The sequence below is a fragment of the Haliotis cracherodii genome, unplaced genomic scaffold, assembly GCF_022045235.1.
Source record: "Haliotis cracherodii isolate W230 unplaced genomic scaffold, xgHalCrac1.p SCAF_4, whole genome shotgun sequence".
Classification (NCBI taxonomy): domain Eukaryota; kingdom Metazoa; phylum Mollusca; class Gastropoda; order Lepetellida; family Haliotidae; genus Haliotis; species Haliotis cracherodii.
The window spans coordinates 20,219,437-20,241,097 of NW_027266297.1; the positions used below are offsets into that span (position 1 = coordinate 20,219,437).

The window sequence follows — 21,661 nt, forward strand, 5'->3', positions numbered from 1 at the left end:
TACGCCAGCTCTGATTGGCTCATGAAAAGGTAATCTGATTGGCTGTTCATAGTGATGGTGATTAGAAGAAGACTACTAGTACTAGGAAGTATGTTTTACAGTTTTAATGAGGTTTGGTGGCAACAGAGTGAGCAGATTGATTGTTGCAGGAGTAAGAAGAGACGAGATCTCCTTATGCAAGGAATAGTGAAACAAACATGGACCGGAGGCTTTTCTTGTGAATACACTTCAATAGTTGGGATTTCTTCCCTGGATGGAAGAGGCACGGATTATAAATCAAAGATCACAGAGCGAGATGGGATCGCCTCAGACACACCATGCATGCGGAATTCAATTTTATCTCATTTGATTAACGATGAATTTGAAAACAGACTTATTTCATTTGGTAGCCGTACTTTGATGTATGAGGCTGTGCGTAGTCTGGGACAGACTGTACTGTGCCAGTCTGTGCTAATCTAATCACATACAATCTGTCTTTGATTTTTTACTCACACTCTTTTTGTGCAGTTATTTCATTCTCGTTAGTTCCTTAATTACCTTGACGAGGAGCTCTCGTAATTACAGCTCAGCAGCTGCAGTACCCATGGCAACTGTTTAGACTGGAGGAACTTACCAACTTAATAGACTCCTAATGTGGTCGGAATAATTACAAAGTAATTAATTCTTCACTGTGAGATCTCATTGTATTTGGGGCAGAGCTTAACCCTTCACAGCTTGCCGAAATGCATACACGAATCCCGGAAGGATTGACTCGAGTCTGTCCACTGAAACTCGATCAACTCGATGCCATAAAGGTTGACTTGATGCCTAATCGGTTAACGGCAATGGATGTCCATGTTTCTCGTTCAGTAAAGATGTCTGCAAGTTGGATAACCCAGTTTACTGAATTGCAAAGTGTTGTCATTGTCAGGAGGGTTTCAGTAACACAGCCTGCTCTGGGGCTAAAAAATCCAATTACTTTTGGTGGGATCTAGTTACAGGATGACATTGGTATTACTTTGTGCAATGGGAAGTGGCCGAGCAACAAGCAGACAGCACAGTAGTGCTCCCCCTCCACACATGCCACTCAAACAACTCCACTTAGGGAAATGTTTTCACATCACAGGCTTTGTGATCAAGACAGTTTCCCTTTTATCTCGGCAACAGAGAAGTAGAGCTGATGTTTGACTGCCGAGCTACGACTCCCTCCGGATCGGCTATAGCAGGCCAGTGACGATTACCCAAGCTATCACGGTGACGTTACAACAGCTAGTCATGACTCCGAGGACCCCATCTCGGGACGGACTCCTGACATGAGGCTATGGTGGACAAGGTAATAGTTTTCTTTATTGATACCTGTGTGTGTAACTATGTATACCAGTGATACAGGGTACTCCAGACAATGTAATGGCTTGCCAGTTATACTTATTCATCATCACAATTGCCTCAATGGTCAATTCACTATTGCTGATGAGTTCAATATCGTCATGCTTAAGATTGAACTGTATGAGTAAATGACCTTAAACTATGGACTTGTTTGGAGTGGGTCTTTGGGGATTATTACTGTGTGAGTTGCTTTGAAACTGTTTCGGTTATATCATTGTCATGCATGTATACGCAGTTATTCTACACCTTGTCAATATAAGGGATAGTAGCCTTGTTATTAATATACAACTTATAATAAAAGACCACCTTTTCGTATTACCATATTACAAGACATTTAACTATGGTAATATGAAAGGAGGCGATGGTCATTAATTTTTTTTTAGAATTATATTACTTTGACATTTCCAGACAACAACAAACATAGATGTGCTTGACCATGCACCAGAATAATGGTGTCATCCATACTAATGTCATGATCATCTAATACCGTCTCTAGAGTGCCATTCAAGAAACAATTGTTTCTGTAGTTCTGCCATAGGTTTTAAGCAGGGGATAAACACTGCCCTACTTGTTACTCTTAGTGAAATATTAGTGAAAACATGTTACATCTATGACATGATTTGTCTTTGTGATCTTTGTAAGACGTAAGTCAAGGACGTTTCTGTAAATCAAAACCGAACAACAATGCTTCAGCACATGTCCTTGTGTTGTTTATATGTTGTTTAACACCGCACTCAGCAGTATTCCAGCTACATGACAGCGGTCTGTAAATAATCAAGTCTGGACCAGACAATCCAGTGATTGACATCATGAGCATCGATCCACACAATTGGGATATGATGACATGCATCAACCAAGTCATCTGACCACCCAATCCTGTTAACCGCCTCTTACGGCAAGCATGGGTTGCTGAAGACCTATTCTAACCCTGATCTTTCATATGTGGGGTGTGTGCAGTGACTCACTGTAATAAGCAAGTGCACCAACCTCTCATCTACCAATTAAGTGCGATGTTCAGGTGTGTGGAAACATCAATAGGGCTACAACAATTCACTGAACTATTCCAGGAATCAAGATATGCTGCACCACAATATGGTCATCCAAACAGATTTTGGTACATGTGCATTTGGTCTGCATCTATGGCCAATGTGTCTTGTTTTACTGAATCAGACGACTGAGTTTGGATACAGGTCGATATTCTCATGATTCCATATCTTTTATCCAAAGTTTTCTTTTTTCATTAACTGCAGGTTCACGAGTATTTTCGTCATTTTGAAATGTTCTCCATGTCATGTTATTTCTCAATATATCCATGCACACGACACAATGTTGAACTATTGTGTTACTTCATTGCTGTTTACAGACATGATGCACACATTGTGTTACATGTAGTCAGCTCCAGTGTGTTGTTATCAGCTGATATTTCCCTTCTGTAATGTATTGTACGCCATACACCACGCTTAACTGGCACATAACTGGACGCCTACTAAAATTACTCCTTATCCAGATGTATGTGGCAGTTTGTGGAAGATGTACTCACTGTGTTAAACTCAACTTGGTTAGGCATCCGGACCCCAGGACCTCGGGGTCCGCCTGGATAGCGTGGGGACATATAGGGCTGAAAACAGACAAAACACATGTTATCATGGGAAACACTCTCTCAGCGCAACAGACTAGGGACCATCAATAACACAGGCGACATGCCCAGCCAACAGTTACACAGATGACATAAGGACAGGTGACATAAGGACAGACGACATAATACAGATCACAACAACACAGATGGCAAAAACTCAAGATCACTTACTCCAGGTCAACAAAAAAAAACACCTCGAGTACTGAAAGCTGAAGCCTTGACAAAAATGACAAATAATTCGACCAAAAACCCATACCACTAATTGCTTCCACTTTCTAAGATCATAAAATCAAGCATTCACCACCAAGATTATTGAGCAAACGTTTGCATGTACTTGTGTTTTCTGAATGCTCCCCCAACATAATTTCAGGTTTGATCTGGCAATCAATCAACTGTCTCAGATTAATTGCAATGGTGTTTCACTGACATCCTGATTCTGATAGTAGCATAACAAGGGCTTATTGTGTTCTCACTGGTATTGATATAACGTCAGGCATCTGATCTCGGTGATTATCAAAGTCTCTAGTACAGTTAATAATGTCAGAGTGTAGACCAGCAACTCCCTTTTATGCATAAAAACTCACCAAGGTACAAAGGAGATACGCCTTTATTGGGAAATACCATGCCACACCCATCCGAATTCCCTGAACTTGGCGATCACTGGTGTGTTTGACATGTCAAGTGCGTAGATTCTAGAACCACACATCATTTGTAAGCGAGTTGAGATTTACACTGCTTTAATATTGTATTCATATCGCAGCCTTGGTGGAACGCAAGAAGTGAAGCAGATAGGGCTTTTCACACTTCAATCAAACCCAGAAGCATAGGTACAGGTGATGGCAAACCGAGGATCATAATGCACCCAAGATCAGCAGATCCTGTCATGACTAAGGGATGCAACTCAGAGCAGGAATGCCAGAGATGACTGGTCAATTCAAATCTTTAATGAAAATTCAAGTCAAGTTACTTGGACAAGTTAGAGCAAAGATCTGTTGGCAAATGAAAAGCTCAAGTTGCCAACGTAAATCTTTTGTTTGAAGTTTAGAAATGCTAGTATCTGCCCATGCATAACAAAACTGAAGAAGATTTATTTCACAAAGCCTCTTTTGAATGCCTTTTAATATACATGAGAAAATTAAATCAGAAGAACCTGTACGAGGCAGTCAAGACTCGTTTAATCTTGTAGAAAATTGAATTTTCACAAAACAAGAGTGATGTCAATATCTGGTGATGTATTGGTAAGGGTCTGTATAGCTCGAGGCAATATACTTAGATCTATGTGAATATCCTTCAACCTGCTGTGTTTATGGCGTACAACTCTTCAATTTGCAATGTGGCTTATCAGATGAAATTCTTTGGATAGCAGACAAGTTGTAAGAATACATCATTTCAGATTTAAGTGAAGATAATCAAGCAAGTATCTGCTACTTGAACTCCATTTAACCTTCCACCACGTGGATGTCTTGACGTCATGCCTCTCTGCTGCTAAAAGAGCACTCAACTTCAATCTCGTAAGTCATTCTGTTCAAGTAAAACAGGCTTCATGCAAATAGATTAGTTTGTTAGCTTTTTAAAATATGGGTTGATCCTTTTTAAAAGCCTAGGCTGATCATGATATATTACCATTCCCCAATGGCCTCATAAAGTAAAACGATGTGATTCTGTTTCTACATAATTAAGCTCATTGATCAAAGTTTGTATACCGCATAGCTCCATCACTGGTGTGTGTATGGTAGGTATATCCCGGACAGGGGATATTAAACAGATGCGCCTTCATGGGAAGGTGTCTGGGAAGGAGGAAATCTTATATTAGAATGGGGTGGGAAGAGGGTGTTGTTGGGAGAGTGTTGGGTTTGGAAAGGCTGGGGGTGGGGGTGGGGCTGAGGCTGGGGTTGGGGCTGTGTGGGTTGCTGGGGGCTGTGTAGGTATGGTTTTACGCCGCTTTTAGCAATATTCCAGCAATATTAGGCAAGGGGACACAAGAAATGGGCTTCCCCCATTGTACCCATATGGGGAATTGAACCTGGGTCTTTGGCGTGATGAGCAAACACTAGGCTACCCTAGGTGATGAATGGGAGTGGGAGTTGGAGTGGGAGTGGGAGGTTCTTTATGATTAGGGGAACATATTAGGAACATGTTGGGTAGGACAAAAAATACAAGCTGGTGGAGTGAGGTATTCTTGATGGACACCTTCAGTCACATGAAACAACCATTACTTTTAAGGTTGTATGTGTAACCAAGATTATTTTCATTATGTCAAGATCTTATGACTTGCAAGAGTGAGTGAGTATGGTTTTACGCCAGTTTTAGCAATATACCAGCAATATCACGGCGGGGAATGCCAGAAATGGGCTGTACACATTGTACCCATGTCAGGAATCTAACCATTTCTCGGCATAACGAGCGGACGCTTTAACCACAAGGCTACCCGACCACCCTATGACTTGCAAGAAACTTGTTTCTTTTTTATAATGAATTATGTATACAATCCCACTCTTTAATTTGCTTGAAGCTGCCCAACCAAAGCCTGAAACCTATTTGCTTGAAAATGTAAGCAGAACTGTCACTAACTCACTTCAGACAACGACCTCAAATTATTTCATTGATTGAGCTACCGCAGCAGGTGCTTGTTCTGATAAATGTCTGCCATAGGGTCTGCAAATGTAGCTATCCTTGCCCCGAATCATTTCATTACAAAACAGCAACCGCTAAGTAGTTCCGCTACAAAGTTTCAGCTTGATCTGATTGATGGGTTCCACATAAAACTCGTGCCAATTCGTGCTGCTATTATAAGTATTCATGAAGTAATTTGTAGTAGTCTATGTGGTCAACATAATATTATACCAGAAATAATTAGGGAATAATAGTTTGTTAGATGTTCGTGATTATTCAGGCAAATTAATGTTAGATCCACATCATTAACAAAAACGTCCAGATCCATCAGCGATACACACATGGAAATATGTAGCCATTATAACAATTAATTACAATTTATAGGAGTCATGTACTCATGTTCCTGCCAATACTTGCAACATCCAGAAAATATCAGCTTCATGACAAATGAGCCTGTAATGAAATTAGGGGTCCAGCAGTACAGTTCATGAGTTAAGGACTTAAGGACATTATAACATTTACGTTCAATTACATCCACACACACAAGCAGAAACCATTACATATTGAATGACTTTGTCAAATCCTTATAAATGCACCAGTATCTCAAAAGGATGTGTAATGCATACTTCTCCATTAAATATTTACAGATCTCCCCCAATATTCCTGATATTTGTGGGCTTTGTATGGCCTGCATGACTTTCACATGTGGCCATCAATGTCACGCCAGCTGGTCGTATAGCTTGATGGATAAGATTTTGATAAGATTTATCAATCTAAACCTCGTTATCCCCATCCAGTTGGACAGGAAGTACAAGACAGGTAGTGTGACTGTTTGCGGTATCTGGGACTATCTGTGCTGGGTGCATAATGGCTGCCTCGCAACTCCGACAGGAGACACATGGCGTATGTCAAGTGCTTCTGTCGTGTTACTCAAACCGACAGTCTGGCTGTCACATTGTCAACATAAACTTATCCCTCTCACTGTGGTTCATTATAACTCATGATGTCCTGCATTTTTGTTCTCTTCGGGGGGGGGGGAAGAACATGAGTTGGACACTCCCACCAGTCAGATTGCATGAAAGTAATGATAGATTGGAGTGAGTGAGTTGTTTATAACAGTATTTCAGCAATATCGCGGCGTGTCTGCTTAATGTGGGAGGAAAGCCTGAAGTGATGCAGTTCTCCGATGTTTACCACTTTGGTGAAACTCACGAGCATGGGTATGGTGCTGACAAACCTACAAACATAAACAGGGTGAACCAGGATTGGAACCTACAATCATAGGTTTCTGGCATGGCCAAGGAAAACTATGCATTTCGAATCGCGGCGCCTTAGACGACTGGGCCACGCATGCTCCCTTTGACATATTGGAAGGACTAGTTGGCTTCTGAAACTATTTAAATGCAACTAATTATTTTGACAAGTGGGGATACACATCCAGTGATTTTACTAGAAACAGCTTATGGACATTTCGATGAGTGAGTCAACATTGAAGAGGACATCAGTACCAATTTTTGAAGAATAAAAATCTTTGATGTCTCAGACAAAGAAGGGACTGATCAAAGCTTACAGTGTGGCAATTAAGGTCAACTGTGAAGGTCAGGAAAAAATTATGTCATATCACTTTTGACCAATCAAATCAATTGCCTGGCTATATTAAATGTTCCAAGTCTGTCTAAAAGATATTGGATAAGTTCTGGGCGACGTTCCATTTCAGTGGACTGTAGGTGTAATTGAGTGGGAGAAGGTACAAGTTACTGTAGCAGTTGGATATTAGATTTCATTATGATGTCCTGAGTTGTAAGCTGTGGTGGGCTCAACCTACGCCACCTCATGTGGAGGGACACTCATTCATTTGAGAGAATATTGAAAGCACTCAAGTGTATAAATGAAGAGATTTATTATGGTGGGGCCTTCCCTAAGGAAACACAAGTCCACCAATTTGACATATAAATAGAGAACAATAAATCGTGGCAAGAGATCTGGCCCAGGCAGAAACAAATTATTGCCATTTTCAGTTTGTGGAGCGATGAGATCAGAGGGCAGACGTCTTTCAGGAGACACAGTTACCAGGGGTGTCTCAAGTCCGCAGATCAGAGAGGGTGCCAAGAAGGAGAGTGTACATTCTTTTATTTCCTTGCTTCTGTTACTCATTTATTGACTTTCAGAACATTACAGAAAGACCCCGAAAGATACAACGATACAAGATGAGAGGATAGAGCAGACGGCAATGAGAATTCCAAGCCAATGCTGGTAGCTCCACTGGTAGCTCTCATGACAGCTTTCAATCTACCAGGGTAAAAATAATACTCAAACTGTAACTAGTGTTTCTTTTTCAGAAGCTTAATCTTGAAGACGAACGGGCGAATTTCTTTAGGAAGTGTGAGCCAAATCAGAAGAACGCCAATCTATTACGTTTCCCATCTTGACAGGGTTGGAAATTGTAGGCAAACAAACAGTGTTAATGAGAATGTTTTTCTCTCGGTTTCTGTATCTTTCAATCCAGTTAAAAGCAATCATTTATCTTTCAGATAACTACTGCACTGTCAAGATGTCTCAGCCTACAACAGATTGCTCTACAATTTTATGGTTCAACTGAGCCAGGTAATGTGAACAGAACTACATCACTAACAGGAACCTGGTTTCAAAGGGTTCAGGGTCTGCTGGAAATGGATTTCAATCAGTGTTCACTGGTGCCGAGATCTGGAAAACTGTTCAGCTGATGTAAGAATGAAGTGCAGCGATTCCACAGCCTGCAATCAGCATCAGATAAACTTGCACGTCAATCAGGGTGGAGGAACAAACTGTGATTAACCGATAACAACCATCTCCCCAGTGCAGTATAGGCACGTCGTGGCATAGCCTTGATGCAAGAGCTGTTGCAGCGCCCAGCTTACACAATTCAGGTGATCACAGGGCGAACTACACTGTGATGAGGTGACGGTTATGTGCAGGTGACGGGTATGTGCACTTCAATGGATAGCATCGGTGAAAGAGCTATTGCAGCTCCAAGCTTACACAATTCAGGTGAACAAGTGATCTCATTGTCATGTCAATGGATAAGGATGGCGATCTCAAAAATAGAAGGATGCAATCTCTAGGGGATAAGGATGCAATCTCGATGTGTACGGATGCGATCTCAATAAGGATGGTGATCTCGATGGATAAGGATGTGATCTCGATGGATAGGGATGTGATCTCGATGGATAGGGATGTGATCTCAATGGATAGGGATAGGGATCTCGATGGATAGGCAAGTGAATGCAGGGAATAACCATCAGTGCCTAGGTGACAGAACAGCTTCAGCTCCAAGACTTCATGGAAATGTTTTCTCATTATGGGGGACGTGTTTGTGTTGTGTGCCCTGTGATGGAGGATAATGGATTACACAAGCCTCCCGCTGCTGCCGCTGTCAGGTAGGTTCCCTCTTTACTTATGTGCTTCCAGCAACTGTACATTCCATTTAACGATTCACTGGCTACACTTATTACGTTGATGGAGTTTTAACATTCTACAAGGACTCAGAGAGCAGTGCCAGAGAAGAAGTTCACGCTACTTAAAGGCTGTCATGACATATTTAGGAAGAGATTTCTAAACATAAAGATAAAATAGTCACTTTGCCTGTCTATTTTACCCTGCTATAGGTCTTTCAGAATATTGGTGGAAACCAATAGGGTTGAAATTACAAGGGTTGGTAGTCAGGCAAACTGTGCCTTTGGTTTAATGCAACAAAACATCAACCAGGGCTGCATATGTGCACTAGCACAAGTCAGGTCCTCTAATTTCCGTTATTATACTACTCAAAAGAAGTTGAGGATCACCCGATTCTTTCATAATGGTAAAGTTAATGTCATGACATGAGAGATTAACTATAGTAATATGAAAGAATCGGGTGATCCTTAACTTCTTTTGAGTAGTATAGTAGAAGAAAGAATTTTATATGTATTATTCACTATTTCTTACAAACAGTGATAAAATCTCACAGGTTTTTTTTGTGTCACCTATTTGAAATACAAAGTAAAGTCATTCAATTTTTATTTTTTCTAATTTCAGAGGGTTTTTTTAGTTGTTTTGTCACATAAACCACCTGAAAAATTACAAGGCCTTAGGTATCCTGGGGAATTTTAGGGGTGTCCTTATGTTGTAGTTGGTATGTTTGTTGTTTAACGCCGACGTACTCAGCAATATTCCAGCTATATGGCGGCGGTCTGTAAATAATCGAGTCTGGACCAGACAATCCAGTGATTAATATCATGAGCATCAAGCCATGCAATTGGGATCGATGACATACATCAACCACGTCACCAAGCCTGACCATTCGTTGTAACTGTCCAGGATAGAAGTTAATGCCTTCTACCTCTGCTAGAAAACAACGGTATCATTGAGTTGCATCCTGTTAAATTTGCCCAGCAATACTGATATACAAGGATAGTTGATTAGATTTCATCAAATTTACTTTCAGAACTGTTTGTTTAAAATAAATGAATTACTAAATTTAAATCTTCACTTCCCTTCTTTAAAATTAATCAGAAAAGATTTCTGGTTCCTGTCTTTTTTCAGATTTGCAATTGTGAATGCATGTTGGGATCCACACCAAAAACCGACAAGATTTCCTTTGGTTAAAAAAACCTGAACCTGTCCAAACCTGATCATCACTGCTATTTCACAAGAGTAATGTGCATGTTTCAATAACCGCCAAAATCATGTAGCACATGTAATCATCTATGTAGACGACTATCTGTAATAGAAAGATAGTGATCAATATTTCCCCATCTTCCAAATGTAATCATGAAGTATTTCAGCCATTGCACCACAAAAAGAAACATCACTTCTGATATTCAAAACTAATTTGTTCGGCTCCAAAATGGACAAAAAGGACGATATTTGCAATTCAAAGCTACAAAATATTACCAATAGAAAAAAGTTTCGTTTCATGATTGCTTTAAATGAAAATATCAGTTTCTTCTACAAAGAATGTCCATCTGTAGAAATCCTAAATGAATCCGTGTTTTTATGGATAGTATTTCAAAGAATAAATGAAACTGCGACCAATCTTTTGAAACTGGAAGACAAATTATTGATCCAGTATGCTTGCAGGGTAGGCCAAGAGATGTAAGATGTGATATCAGGTTCTTATCAGTGGATGATGACTAAAAAAAGTTCTGGTATTAAACAAAACAGTCCAGCTGAACTGCAAAGTGAAAAATTAATGTATAAGAATCATTAAAATATGTGGGAAGGCAGTTAGAATAGGCAGAGAAATTACAACATCCTACATAATACATAATAAAAACAAATATTTACTGATTTTAATATTTAAAAATTCCTTCAAAATAACTCAGAGTTCCAGGTCAGCTGAGTATATGAGTTAAACAAGTTAAACAAGAGGTGTTTGCGTACAAAATACTCATGAAAAATGCCCAAAACGCAATGGTATTACAACACTGCGCATTAGTACTCAACACAGCATTTTCAGGTTGCTTGCATTCATTTCTTGACATTATCTTTATTTGCTGAATGATTGCAGGAATCACACATACATGAATTCTGCATTTGTGAATAATGCACCAATTGTCACCTGAGTAAAAATACATTGAATACCCAAAGAAATCCATAAATACCCAATGTAAATGATCGACATGAGAGTAAACATTCCATAACTCCGAACATAATCTGAGCCCTGAATAACATAAGAAATCAATTCACTCTGAAAAAGCGACATAAATTTTGCCAAATTCCAACGAAAGAGATTTACATTTTGCCAAATTCGAATAAAAGAGATAGACAAATTATTTCCATTTTTGTTCACTGAACCTTTAGCATGATTATTGATAACTATTATTGTGACCATCCTACAAAAAATTGTGAGAAGACTTGAAAAACAACATTACACCAACTTGAAAGACAGACATTAACCAACATTACTAACACATATTACTATCTATTCACTGGATGAAAATTAAAATAAACTTCATGGTATTTTGGTACACTATTTTGTTGCCAAATCTCACAGATGCACACATTGTAGCAAAAATAATTTGGTCAAAGGGAGGCAACTCATCCTGTTCACAGCCAACCCTGAAGGAGTTGCCTCCCCTAAATGAGATTTGATAATGATGTCGGTTGGCATTTCAATATCAACACTGACTCAGTAATCCTTTAAAGTTTTCACTTATACACAATCATTTATGAATATATTACTTATATGTCAATCAGGGATTGTTTGGTAACAAAGCAGAAAAGATTGTCGAACATTTCTTGAAAGAGATGATGCAACAAGAAAATATTTCTTGATCTTTTTGCCAACAGATCAATACAACACACAACACAAGATTGAAGAAATCTTTATTTTCTCCCCATTGTAAAATGTTTTTAGCCTCTTGAATTTTTATTTAGTTTTGATACTGGTGCAATCCATGTAACAAGCAATGCAGGTGGTCACAGGGTGAACAAGATATGAAGAGTTGTCTCCCTTTGACTGTTGTAACGTCTACACAAGTGTAACAAACAACCTTTCCACTAAAATAAAACTGTCAATAAAGATAGTCAAAATGTAAACTATTGGATTTTATTCCGAGGATCCTTACTTCATATTCAAGTATGAGTTGAATATACGTGTGTAAATAAAACTTGTGATCAGAAATAATGTTTTTACACACTGAAGCATTCATAAAATCTCCATAAGACGCCAACAAGTTGGGCTTAAGTAACCAGCATGCAGTGAGGTGTACCCTTGATTGCCATATCCAGTTAAATATATGGGTAAAAGATAAGGATTTCCGAACCAACAGCCCACTGCTCGCTCTACCTGAGGTTGGTAAGGAGAAACTGATGTATTGAGCACCCCTTTTATCACCCTTGAGAATGTGGAACACCTCAGAGATATTTAGCACTTTTAACATCAAGAAGGGAGATCCTGTTCAGCAATTGGGATGATATGGAGCACCTCTTTAAGAAACACTGATACATAGTGGCATGAGGAAACCTATATTTGGATTCAAACATTGTGAGGAACAAACCCAGATCAAGGATCTGCTATCGAGCTCACTGACTACAGCAGCCCCCCCATTAATCTGTCTTACAAAGGATGAGTTCTATTAACCTCTTGCTAAGAAACGTCTCGAGGGTGTATCTTACAAAGACATGTTAAAGATGTTAAGCATTAATTGATTATATGAACATAACACAGAATAGTGTCATACAAACAACGACTTTATAAATTTGTATGGCTGAAGACAAAATGTACCCAATCACAGTTCATGTCCGTTGAAATCAGAATCAGCTATGCGGCATCATAAACATTCATCGAACTATCTAACGTGATACAGACACAGGGATGCATCTTGGGATGCCCTATCGGCACAACACAGAACTAGATGTTAATCAACAGGACATATTTGCGTTAGAAACATAAACAAAGCTGTAGGCTACAAGGACAGCAACGCCCATTCCATAGCTAAAAGACTGACAGCCAGGCCAGTATCACAACATCAACTATGAACATGGCATCAAAACGGGTTAGAGATACAAAATTGTCTAGTCTACAGAACAAAATTAAAAATAAGATGAACACATTTACCTCCCTTGGTCATTCACACGATAACTAAGTATTGTTACTTTCTACAGTCAGCGCGCTAGACTTGCAATAGTTGTTATGGGGATTGAAGTTTGGAAGTAGTCTTCGTTTTGATTTGTTTCTGGGTGTGGATGTGAATATGGATGTGAATATGGATGTGGGTGTGGACTGATGGGTTCACCGACAAGCCCCCACCCATCCAAAACCCCTCTGCCTCCTCATTTTGGGGGAAAAATAACTTTTTTGAAAATCATCGCCTATCTCCTTGCTTGCAATTCAATTCCTGAGAAACCAATCTTGGGAGAGTAGTCAAATGTATGAAGCCTGTGAAGGGTATGGCCATGTTACATCATGTGTTAAATACTACACTATCCCATGAGAACAGATTAGAGTTACCTCCCCTTGACTGTAGAATATAATCACAAGAGTGGGGGAAGTCAACTACTCATTGTAGGATATTCGGACTAGTTCAAATCTAAAGATTTGATTTGAACTTTACAAAGGTCATTTATTTGTTACTTAAAGTTACATTTCAAACATAGACCTGAATGAATAAAATATATTTATCTTTGTGAAAATGTGCCAAGATATTTTTCTGAGGATGCTTTGTATAGACCTGGGAATGATATGTACATATATATATTGAAATTAAAAAAAACTGGAAAAAAAATATTTTGCATACTTTTTCAGATTTCCAAGGGAGGTAACTTCTGACTCAATAGGAAACTTCCTACAAGACAATCTAGAAGCAGAGAGAAAACTAAAACTGAATGACACACGGAGAGGCGATCCCCGACAAGACCGGTGCCACACTAGCAGGAGGGGCTGATGTCTTGCCACCGATCAAGCGAGTCTCGTCCCACCAACGAAGGCCAACAGCAGCGAGTGGCAGTGACAAAGTAAGTGTACGTTGCTATGTGTGACTGACTGAGGCCAGGTTGGTAGGTAGGTAGGTAGGTAGGGTACTCACTTGGTTTTGTCCCAGCATGGGATTGTGAGGAGGCTGTGAATGGGGGGACGGCTGGGACGCGGGAGGCTGTCAACGTGAAACAGGCCGGTGGCCAGTGGGAGACATTGTCAGCAATGTGCAAATAATCCGGTGTAGTTCCACACGCAAGTCAGCATGTGAATTTTCAACGTGCTACTTCACAATTGTAATATTCATTCAAAGAATTTTCAAACCTAATACCTAACTACCAAAACTATTTGAAAAGGCTGGATGAGGAACTGAATCCGCTGTGAGGGAATACCTGGCGGGGAAGCATGCACGCGGTGATGCTGACGCTGTGCTCATGCAGTTCTTTACGACGTGGACCCCACGCTCTATCACTTCACAGACGAACAACTCTTACAATCACAACAAAACCTGGATCTACAACAACTGCCGTTCGCTAATGAACTCACAATCCTAACACTGCGTGACCGCAGGGAACATGCATTCAAGTGCTAGATTGAACACAATAGTTTACATATCCATCTGCCCTAGACTTCAATTATTTTGTTTATGTATTATTCCTACATTTAACTAATATCTTCCTCACTCATTCCTAGATATAATCATATATCTCTATCCACTTTTCAAATAATTAACACATGTATATTATATCACACTCAATCTACTGATTAACCATAGAGAAACACATATTACAGATTGTTCCTTGTCAAGATCTGATCTTGTTATTACTGAATGTGCCCCCTCCCTTGTAGGTAAATACCCCATGCTACGAAACCCTATTCAGTACAGCGTCTTGGATGCCTGAAACATCGCAATCTATGAACTACTCAACTAGAGAGAGGTATAAGTAGCTAAAATAGAATGATAAACTTTGATCTATAAATGTATCACATTGACTAGCCTAATTGTTACAGAAAGGTATACCCAAAGGAAGTCTGTGATAAGTTTGTCTGTGATTTACTTACAGGAAAAAAACTAGGTGGCATGGGACCGCCAGGCATGCCATCTTGTGGGGGCATCTGACTGAGCGGACTGGGCGCTGCATTCTGGAACAAAAACATGCACTATTAGCAGAGTCACTCACAATCAGCAGAAAATACATTCAGAAACATAATTTATGTATTAGTTACAATATGAATTGCATGTTGTTTTATGCCAGTCAGTAATATTCCACAAGATGGTGGACTGCTAATCAAGTCTGGAGCCATCAAAGCAGGGCAGTCGTACTGCCATCACTGTCGTAAGTCTATGAGTTACGACTGTCTTAGGGTTGCGATCACTTTGTGAAACGGGACCCTGAGGTTATGTCCTAACGCTGGTTACAGGTAGCAAGTGTTTCATAATAGGTTCAAAACACAAACTTCGGTACTAGGGACCCATATTGACCCAGCATAGTCAAAGAGTGTCTATACTATGAAGTAATAGATATTTATTAATACAGATCCCAGATAATCAAAAATATAAAGAGGTATCAGATATTCAGAAATTGTTGATGAAAATAGTGAGAATGAAGCTAGCTCGGAAAGAAAGTAAACCTTCCTAGGGGCAGTGGTTGATCGTGTGAAGATTATGACATTAAATGTTTTTATCATCACCATAATTATCATTATCATAATTATTACTGAGACAGTGATAATTAGTGTCATTTTCATTACCATTCTTATAACACACAAGTGGTGTTGAGAAATCTTCCATGAATTGTTATCAGAGGCAAGTCGTGCTTGGGAGAATAGCACAACATGTGCTGGTAAACACCAGCCTGTAGCTAGAGGTTGGCAACACGTTAATGTATCTTGTATTCTGAACTTGTTAACAGGTCAAAGCTTGCATTATTTGCCATGACTTTTCCAGATATACTTTGTGAGTGGTCATTCTATGGATGTTAGTGCACTCAATTGGAAACTTAGTCGTTAAAGTTCAAGACATGTTCAAAAATATTGAGATGAACACAACATGTTTAGTTTGTCAATCTTCGGTCTTGTGTTTCTTGACTAATATAGAAGTATTTGATATTCAGCAAATACAATATCATTGCACTGTATCAATACCTGAGGAATGTGTTTGCATAAAGAATCATACCATAACATTCAGTTATAACTCACTGAGGCATGATCTTTCTCCCTTTTTTACAGATTTGTGTGAAAAATCCAGGTATTTTTGAGGGGAGGAGAGGGAGTGAGAAGAGGAGAAAAAGTTCAGATTTATTTTTGTTGTTCAAATTAGATCATTAGAGACATGCCATTTAACATATTGTATGTGTAATTATGTCTTGAACACATAAAAGTTTGCATTACATATTATTTTCACATCTTCATGTCCAAAATCTATCTTAACGCAAACAGAATCAGTAAACCAATTACCAATAGAGTCCTATTTTAATCCCCCCAAAATTATTTTTTTATTTAATTAATTCCCATTTTAGTTAATTTGTGACAATGTTTTGAACTTTCTATTTAATGAAAAACATGTAAATCAAGCAGTGTTGTTAAACAAATAAAGAGAAGTCTTCTTTTAATGAATTGTTAGGCGTTTGCGTCTGTTTGGCAGATCGCACATCGAGAAATTCAGAAAATGATGGATGTACCACATGCATGCAGAAAGTCATCAAAGGTAAACAATGAAAGCTGAACCTATTGTGTTGAAGTTAAATCTTGCCTTGCTGATCAATAGAATAAACTTGAGGTTTATTTTGAACAATAAAATGAATCAACTGCACTCAGTCTTGTAATTTACATCAACTCTTTCAGATTGTTCAAGGTAAGCCTATGTCATTGTTCAAGGGAAGCCTATGTCTTTGTTCAAGGTAAGCCTATGTCATTGTTCAAGGTAAGCCTATGTCATTGTTCAAGGGAAGCCTATGTCATTGTTCAAGGTAAGCCTATGTCATTGTTCAAGGTAAGCCTATGTCATTGTTCAAGATAAGTCTATGTCATTTGATAAAATAAAATAAAAGAAATGAAACACACACTATGACATTGTTTTGTTTTTTCTTTTTCCTTATTGACTCATGGACACTTGGGGCACAATGATGACAAGTGACATCACACTACCCCCAGGACTTGCAAAAGTGAACTACTGTCAATCGTTATCAATCACAGAAAGCTAAAAAAAACAATGGGTACAATGTTCATAGAGAAACATGAACAGATGCAATCAAAGTTGCACACGTCGATCTACAACAATAGGATTTCAATTTAAGAAGTGATCAAATAAGCTCAAAAAGCTGAACTTTAACAATATGCAAGTCAACAAACTTGGTGAAGAAATAACGACTGAACAGATGCAATAAGCAAGTATTGAAGACAAACAGACAATGTGTTGACTGGTCAGCTCTACTTCCCTAACAGCAGCTGATGACTGCTGGAGCTCACACCAGGCGATGTGGGGTCACTTCCTGACAAGTTACAACACTAGTGGCTGTTCTGAACTCAACGTACAGGATATGTATCTCATATACCAGCTCCACTGTTTTACTGAACACAACAAACTTCCTGTATCAGTCTCAGGCATGCAAGTCAAGATCCACTGAATAACAGTGATGGGGTCCTCAGATCCAAACACTACAGGATGAGCATGCCTCAAAGACATGCCTAGAATTCAAACACTGTATCTGTACAGATTACAAACACAACCAATGAGCTAAATTCCTGCCACAGGACACCAGGAAGTGACACACGACACCAGGCAGTGACAGAATTCAGTTCCCAAATATTCAACACAAGCAATGACTTGGTTACACCTTAAAGCAGAAATTCATCAACTTTCTGAAAAAATAAACTTCCCCACCTACCCTGTGGCAATACTAGGGCAGGTAATACAACCACTACTCTCATGGCTTGAATATTGCAAATTTAAAACTTCATGGATTGAAACTTTGACTCCGAAACAAATGATTGATTATTTTTTTAAGTAGGTTTTGTTTGTTTGTTGTTTAACGCGCAATCAGCAATATTCCAGCTATATGAGGGCGGTCTGTAAATAATCGAGTATGAACCAGACAATCCAGTGATTAATATCATGAGCATCGGTAATATTCAAGAAGCAATGCACCCTGGACTTTTTGCATGAAACTGGGGGTATTTCACATGAAATTTTACTATGAATGTAAGACACAGAATTTTACTATGTCATCAATAATACAAAAATAAATCCCTTCCTTAATCCAACATCTTATCTTTTTCAAAAGTCAAGCCAAACAAACGTTCCCATTTTTTCCCAGTTGATAAATTCAGAAATAAATAGTTAAATGCAATGCGAAAAAAAATCAAACTATCTGTATTAACACTACAGCTTGCACAAAACATCTAGTCATTATGTCTAGCAATATTACCAAACGAATTATTTAAAAAAGGGGTTCCCATCTGAAGATTAATAATTCATTTGTCCTAGGAATGAGTCTCATCGGTGTACAATATCTAGAGTTCTCATAGAATGACCCGATGAATGATTCTTTATCCAGTGACAACAACAAAATAATATTCTCACTCCACACCCTTTCAGTGACAGCTGTTGAACTCCAATAGGTCCACACTTACACTGCTACCAGATCAATCCAAATGAATTATCAATAAATTTCAGGAAAATCAATAAGTTTCCATGGAAGTGATTTCTTTGTTAACTTGTGGGAGATACCTGACACTGAATATTGCCATCTTCTCCATGATAGGGAGATGACAACCAACAAATGGTAAATCAATTCCTTGCCGGTTGATACTGACTTAAAATGACCTCTATCACTCTCAGGCTGCTCTCTGATTGGTGGATGCTAGCAACTGTTATCTGATACAATGACATAATTGTTGCCATGGAAACAAGCAATGTTTTGGTTCTAAGCTGACATGGTAAGATGATTGTCTATGTAGGTGGACTAAGCAGAGTGGGTGGGGTTAGTGGTGTCAAGACACTTCATTCCCCGATAACTTTGTCATACACTGTGTTAAACAAACAAATAATTCCAATATCGAAAAAACAATGAATCTTACAAGTATTTAATTCAAAACACTTTTTTAAAGTGCAAATTAATTTTGATTCTCCTCAAGCCCAATTATCATTCAAGCATTGATATATTTTGGTATGAATTTATTTAACAAAATGAAAAACAAAATAAACAAGTCAAAAAGCTTAACAATATACATCCACAAGCAGGAAAAACCATGAATGTACAGTGTTAAATTCCTTTTCAAATCCTGCCATGAGCTGCCATGATGACACCAGCTGCCTTGAATGAATCCCTCCACAACAGAGACAAAAGAACACTACGTCATAGACAATGGAAATCAATTTTTGCATCAAACCCTGCAGAATATAGCCATATGTTGTACTTCATTAACTAACAAGTGTTTGTATTCACTAGTAAACACAAACTCCCCAAGAAGATACCGTGAAAAGACTTTGCATGGTCCAACACAAGGATTCCCTTCACTGTAGCTGTGTTTGGAAACCCCCTAATCTATAAATAGACAAGTCAGCTCAAGCTATGAGGCAGTGTTCGCAGCCATTAGGTCGCTATAGTAACTAGCTCCATCCCACAGTAGGCACACTGGACACTCTTCAGCAGGGGAGGAAGTAAACCAGAGTCTTACACTACATGAAACAGGGATATTGTCACACAAACTTGTCGGACACAAAATCAGTGAGCCAAAATAACGTGTTACATGGTTCATACTACAAAAACGTACAAGTTATAGGCATGAACCTGTGACCTATGAAATGTAATACTTTGGAGGGAACTAATACCCTTATCACCCACTCACAGGCCAACAACTTCGGTAACATTCAACAGGTGTATTTGTCGCCCATAAACAACTGGTATGTAATTAAAACTAGCCATGCAAGAACAGGTCAATGTCAAGCAATGTCAGTGTATTCACAATACACACAAACAAAGCCAAGTGTTGACAGATCACTATTTTGAGTATGTACGAGTGAGTGAGTGAGTGAGTGAGCATATCAGCTTAATGTGGATACCACTTCGGTAAAACCTATAAACCAGGCACAATCGTCGGGCTAAATCATGGATTCAAACCCATGAATGGCAGATCCTGGTGGAACGGTCAAGTGACAACTCTGCAAAGCAAATTGTGCAATCTCCAGATCACTAGGCCATCTGTTCTAAACCCTTAATTCTGAGCTTACTCCACAGAATCGAGTCTACACATACACTAAAGACTGCCCTAAATTACCCAATAAAAACAAGGACATTGAAAACAATCATTAGTTTGTGGAAGGCAATTTCTATCTAAAACAAAAAAGCAAACAATACTAATATAATGATGCTTGAGTCTGTACACATAGTAACCCCATTTCTTCTTAACACTGACTGTGTGGTAGCAATATCCCCTCCCTTACACCCCTAAATGCTGTGTTGTACATGCTGCACCCCTCTCTTGGGCACTCAACCCTGTACGGGACATGCAAAATTACCTCCCTTAAACCCTCCTCTCAAAAATGACTGGGTGGTACAAGCAATATCCCCTCCGTAATGGACCTCTCAACTATGACTGGGTGGTACAAGCAATATCCCTTCCCTAATGAACCTCTCAACTATGACTGGTTGGTACAAGCAATATCCCCTCCCTAATGAACCTCTCAACTATGACTGGGTGGTACAAGCAATATCCCCTCCCTAATGAACCTCTCAACTATGACTGGGTGGTACAAGCAATATCACCTCCCAAAAGAACCTCTCAACTATGACTGGGTGGTACAAGCTATAGCACCTCTGTTAGACACCCATCAACCCTGTATGGTACAAACAATTTCCCCTCCCCAGTGCTCCTCTCAACAAAAACAGGGTGGTACAAGCAATAACACCTCCATAATGCCCTCTCAACAATGACTAGATGGTACAAGGAATTTCATCACCCTTATACATACTCAACTATGGCTGGGTGGAACAGAAAAAGCTTTGCAAACCCTCTCAACCCTGAAAGTTTTATTGTTTTTGACAAAGGCAATCCTCTGTATGGTATGCTTTTTGTTGCACATTCTATGTTCACCCACTGTGACAGAACTTCATCAACACCAATAGCTGACCTATATGAAGCCATGCATGACTTGGTGCTGTACACTAATAAGGTTCAGCACCTTCACCTGTTTAGTCCATGTAGGGGAGCATTAGTGAGTCCAGCTACTGTCAACAAGTGATGCAAAAATTCAATCAATACTGCAGGATATACTAGATATATATGGACGTAAGCCAGAACAGAGTGAGTGAGTATGGTTTTACACTGGTTTTACGCCGCTTTTAGCAATAATCCAGCAATAGCATGGCGGGGGACACCAGAAATGGGCTTCACACATTGTACCCATGTCGGGAATCGAAACTCGGGTCTTCCATGTGACAAGCGAAGGCTTTAACCACTAAGCTACCCGACCGCCCCCAAAACACAAATGAAGAAATTGTATTCATCTGCTCTCCCTCGCCTACGTTCACTGCAAGAATACCCATGTATCTCCTGATATTACAATTGCTTACTTTGAATTTTTCATGTTTTAGAAAAATTATTTTTTTGTA

General features: G+C 39.2%; 1 protein-coding gene and 1 long non-coding RNA gene across 8 annotated transcripts in view; one reads left to right on the plus strand and one right to left on the minus strand.

The window, feature by feature from the left end:
• The window catches only part of LOC139480117 (single-stranded DNA-binding protein 3-like), a 107,017-nt gene that overhangs the window by 40,283 nt on the left and 45,073 nt on the right, over nt 1-21,661 (minus strand). For 6 of the 7 annotated variants that reach the window (XM_071263148.1, XM_071263150.1, XM_071263145.1 and 3 more), the window contains exons 6-8: nt 15,111-15,191; nt 14,161-14,226; nt 2,906-2,983 (exon numbers count right to left, since the gene is read on the minus strand). In XM_071263148.1, coding sequence (XP_071119249.1) covers nt 2,906-2,983; nt 14,161-14,226; nt 15,111-15,191 — 225 coding nt within the window. The remainder of the gene's footprint in view (nt 1-2,905; nt 2,984-14,160; nt 14,227-15,110; nt 15,192-21,661) is intronic. The other variant, XM_071263149.1, reaches the window with a different exon arrangement.
• LOC139480119 (uncharacterized) lies at nt 1,244-17,004 on the plus strand. Its single transcript, XR_011654400.1, has 4 exons — nt 1,244-1,312; nt 8,146-9,030; nt 13,881-14,089; nt 16,278-17,004. It is a non-coding gene; the product is annotated as an uncharacterized lncRNA (long non-coding RNA).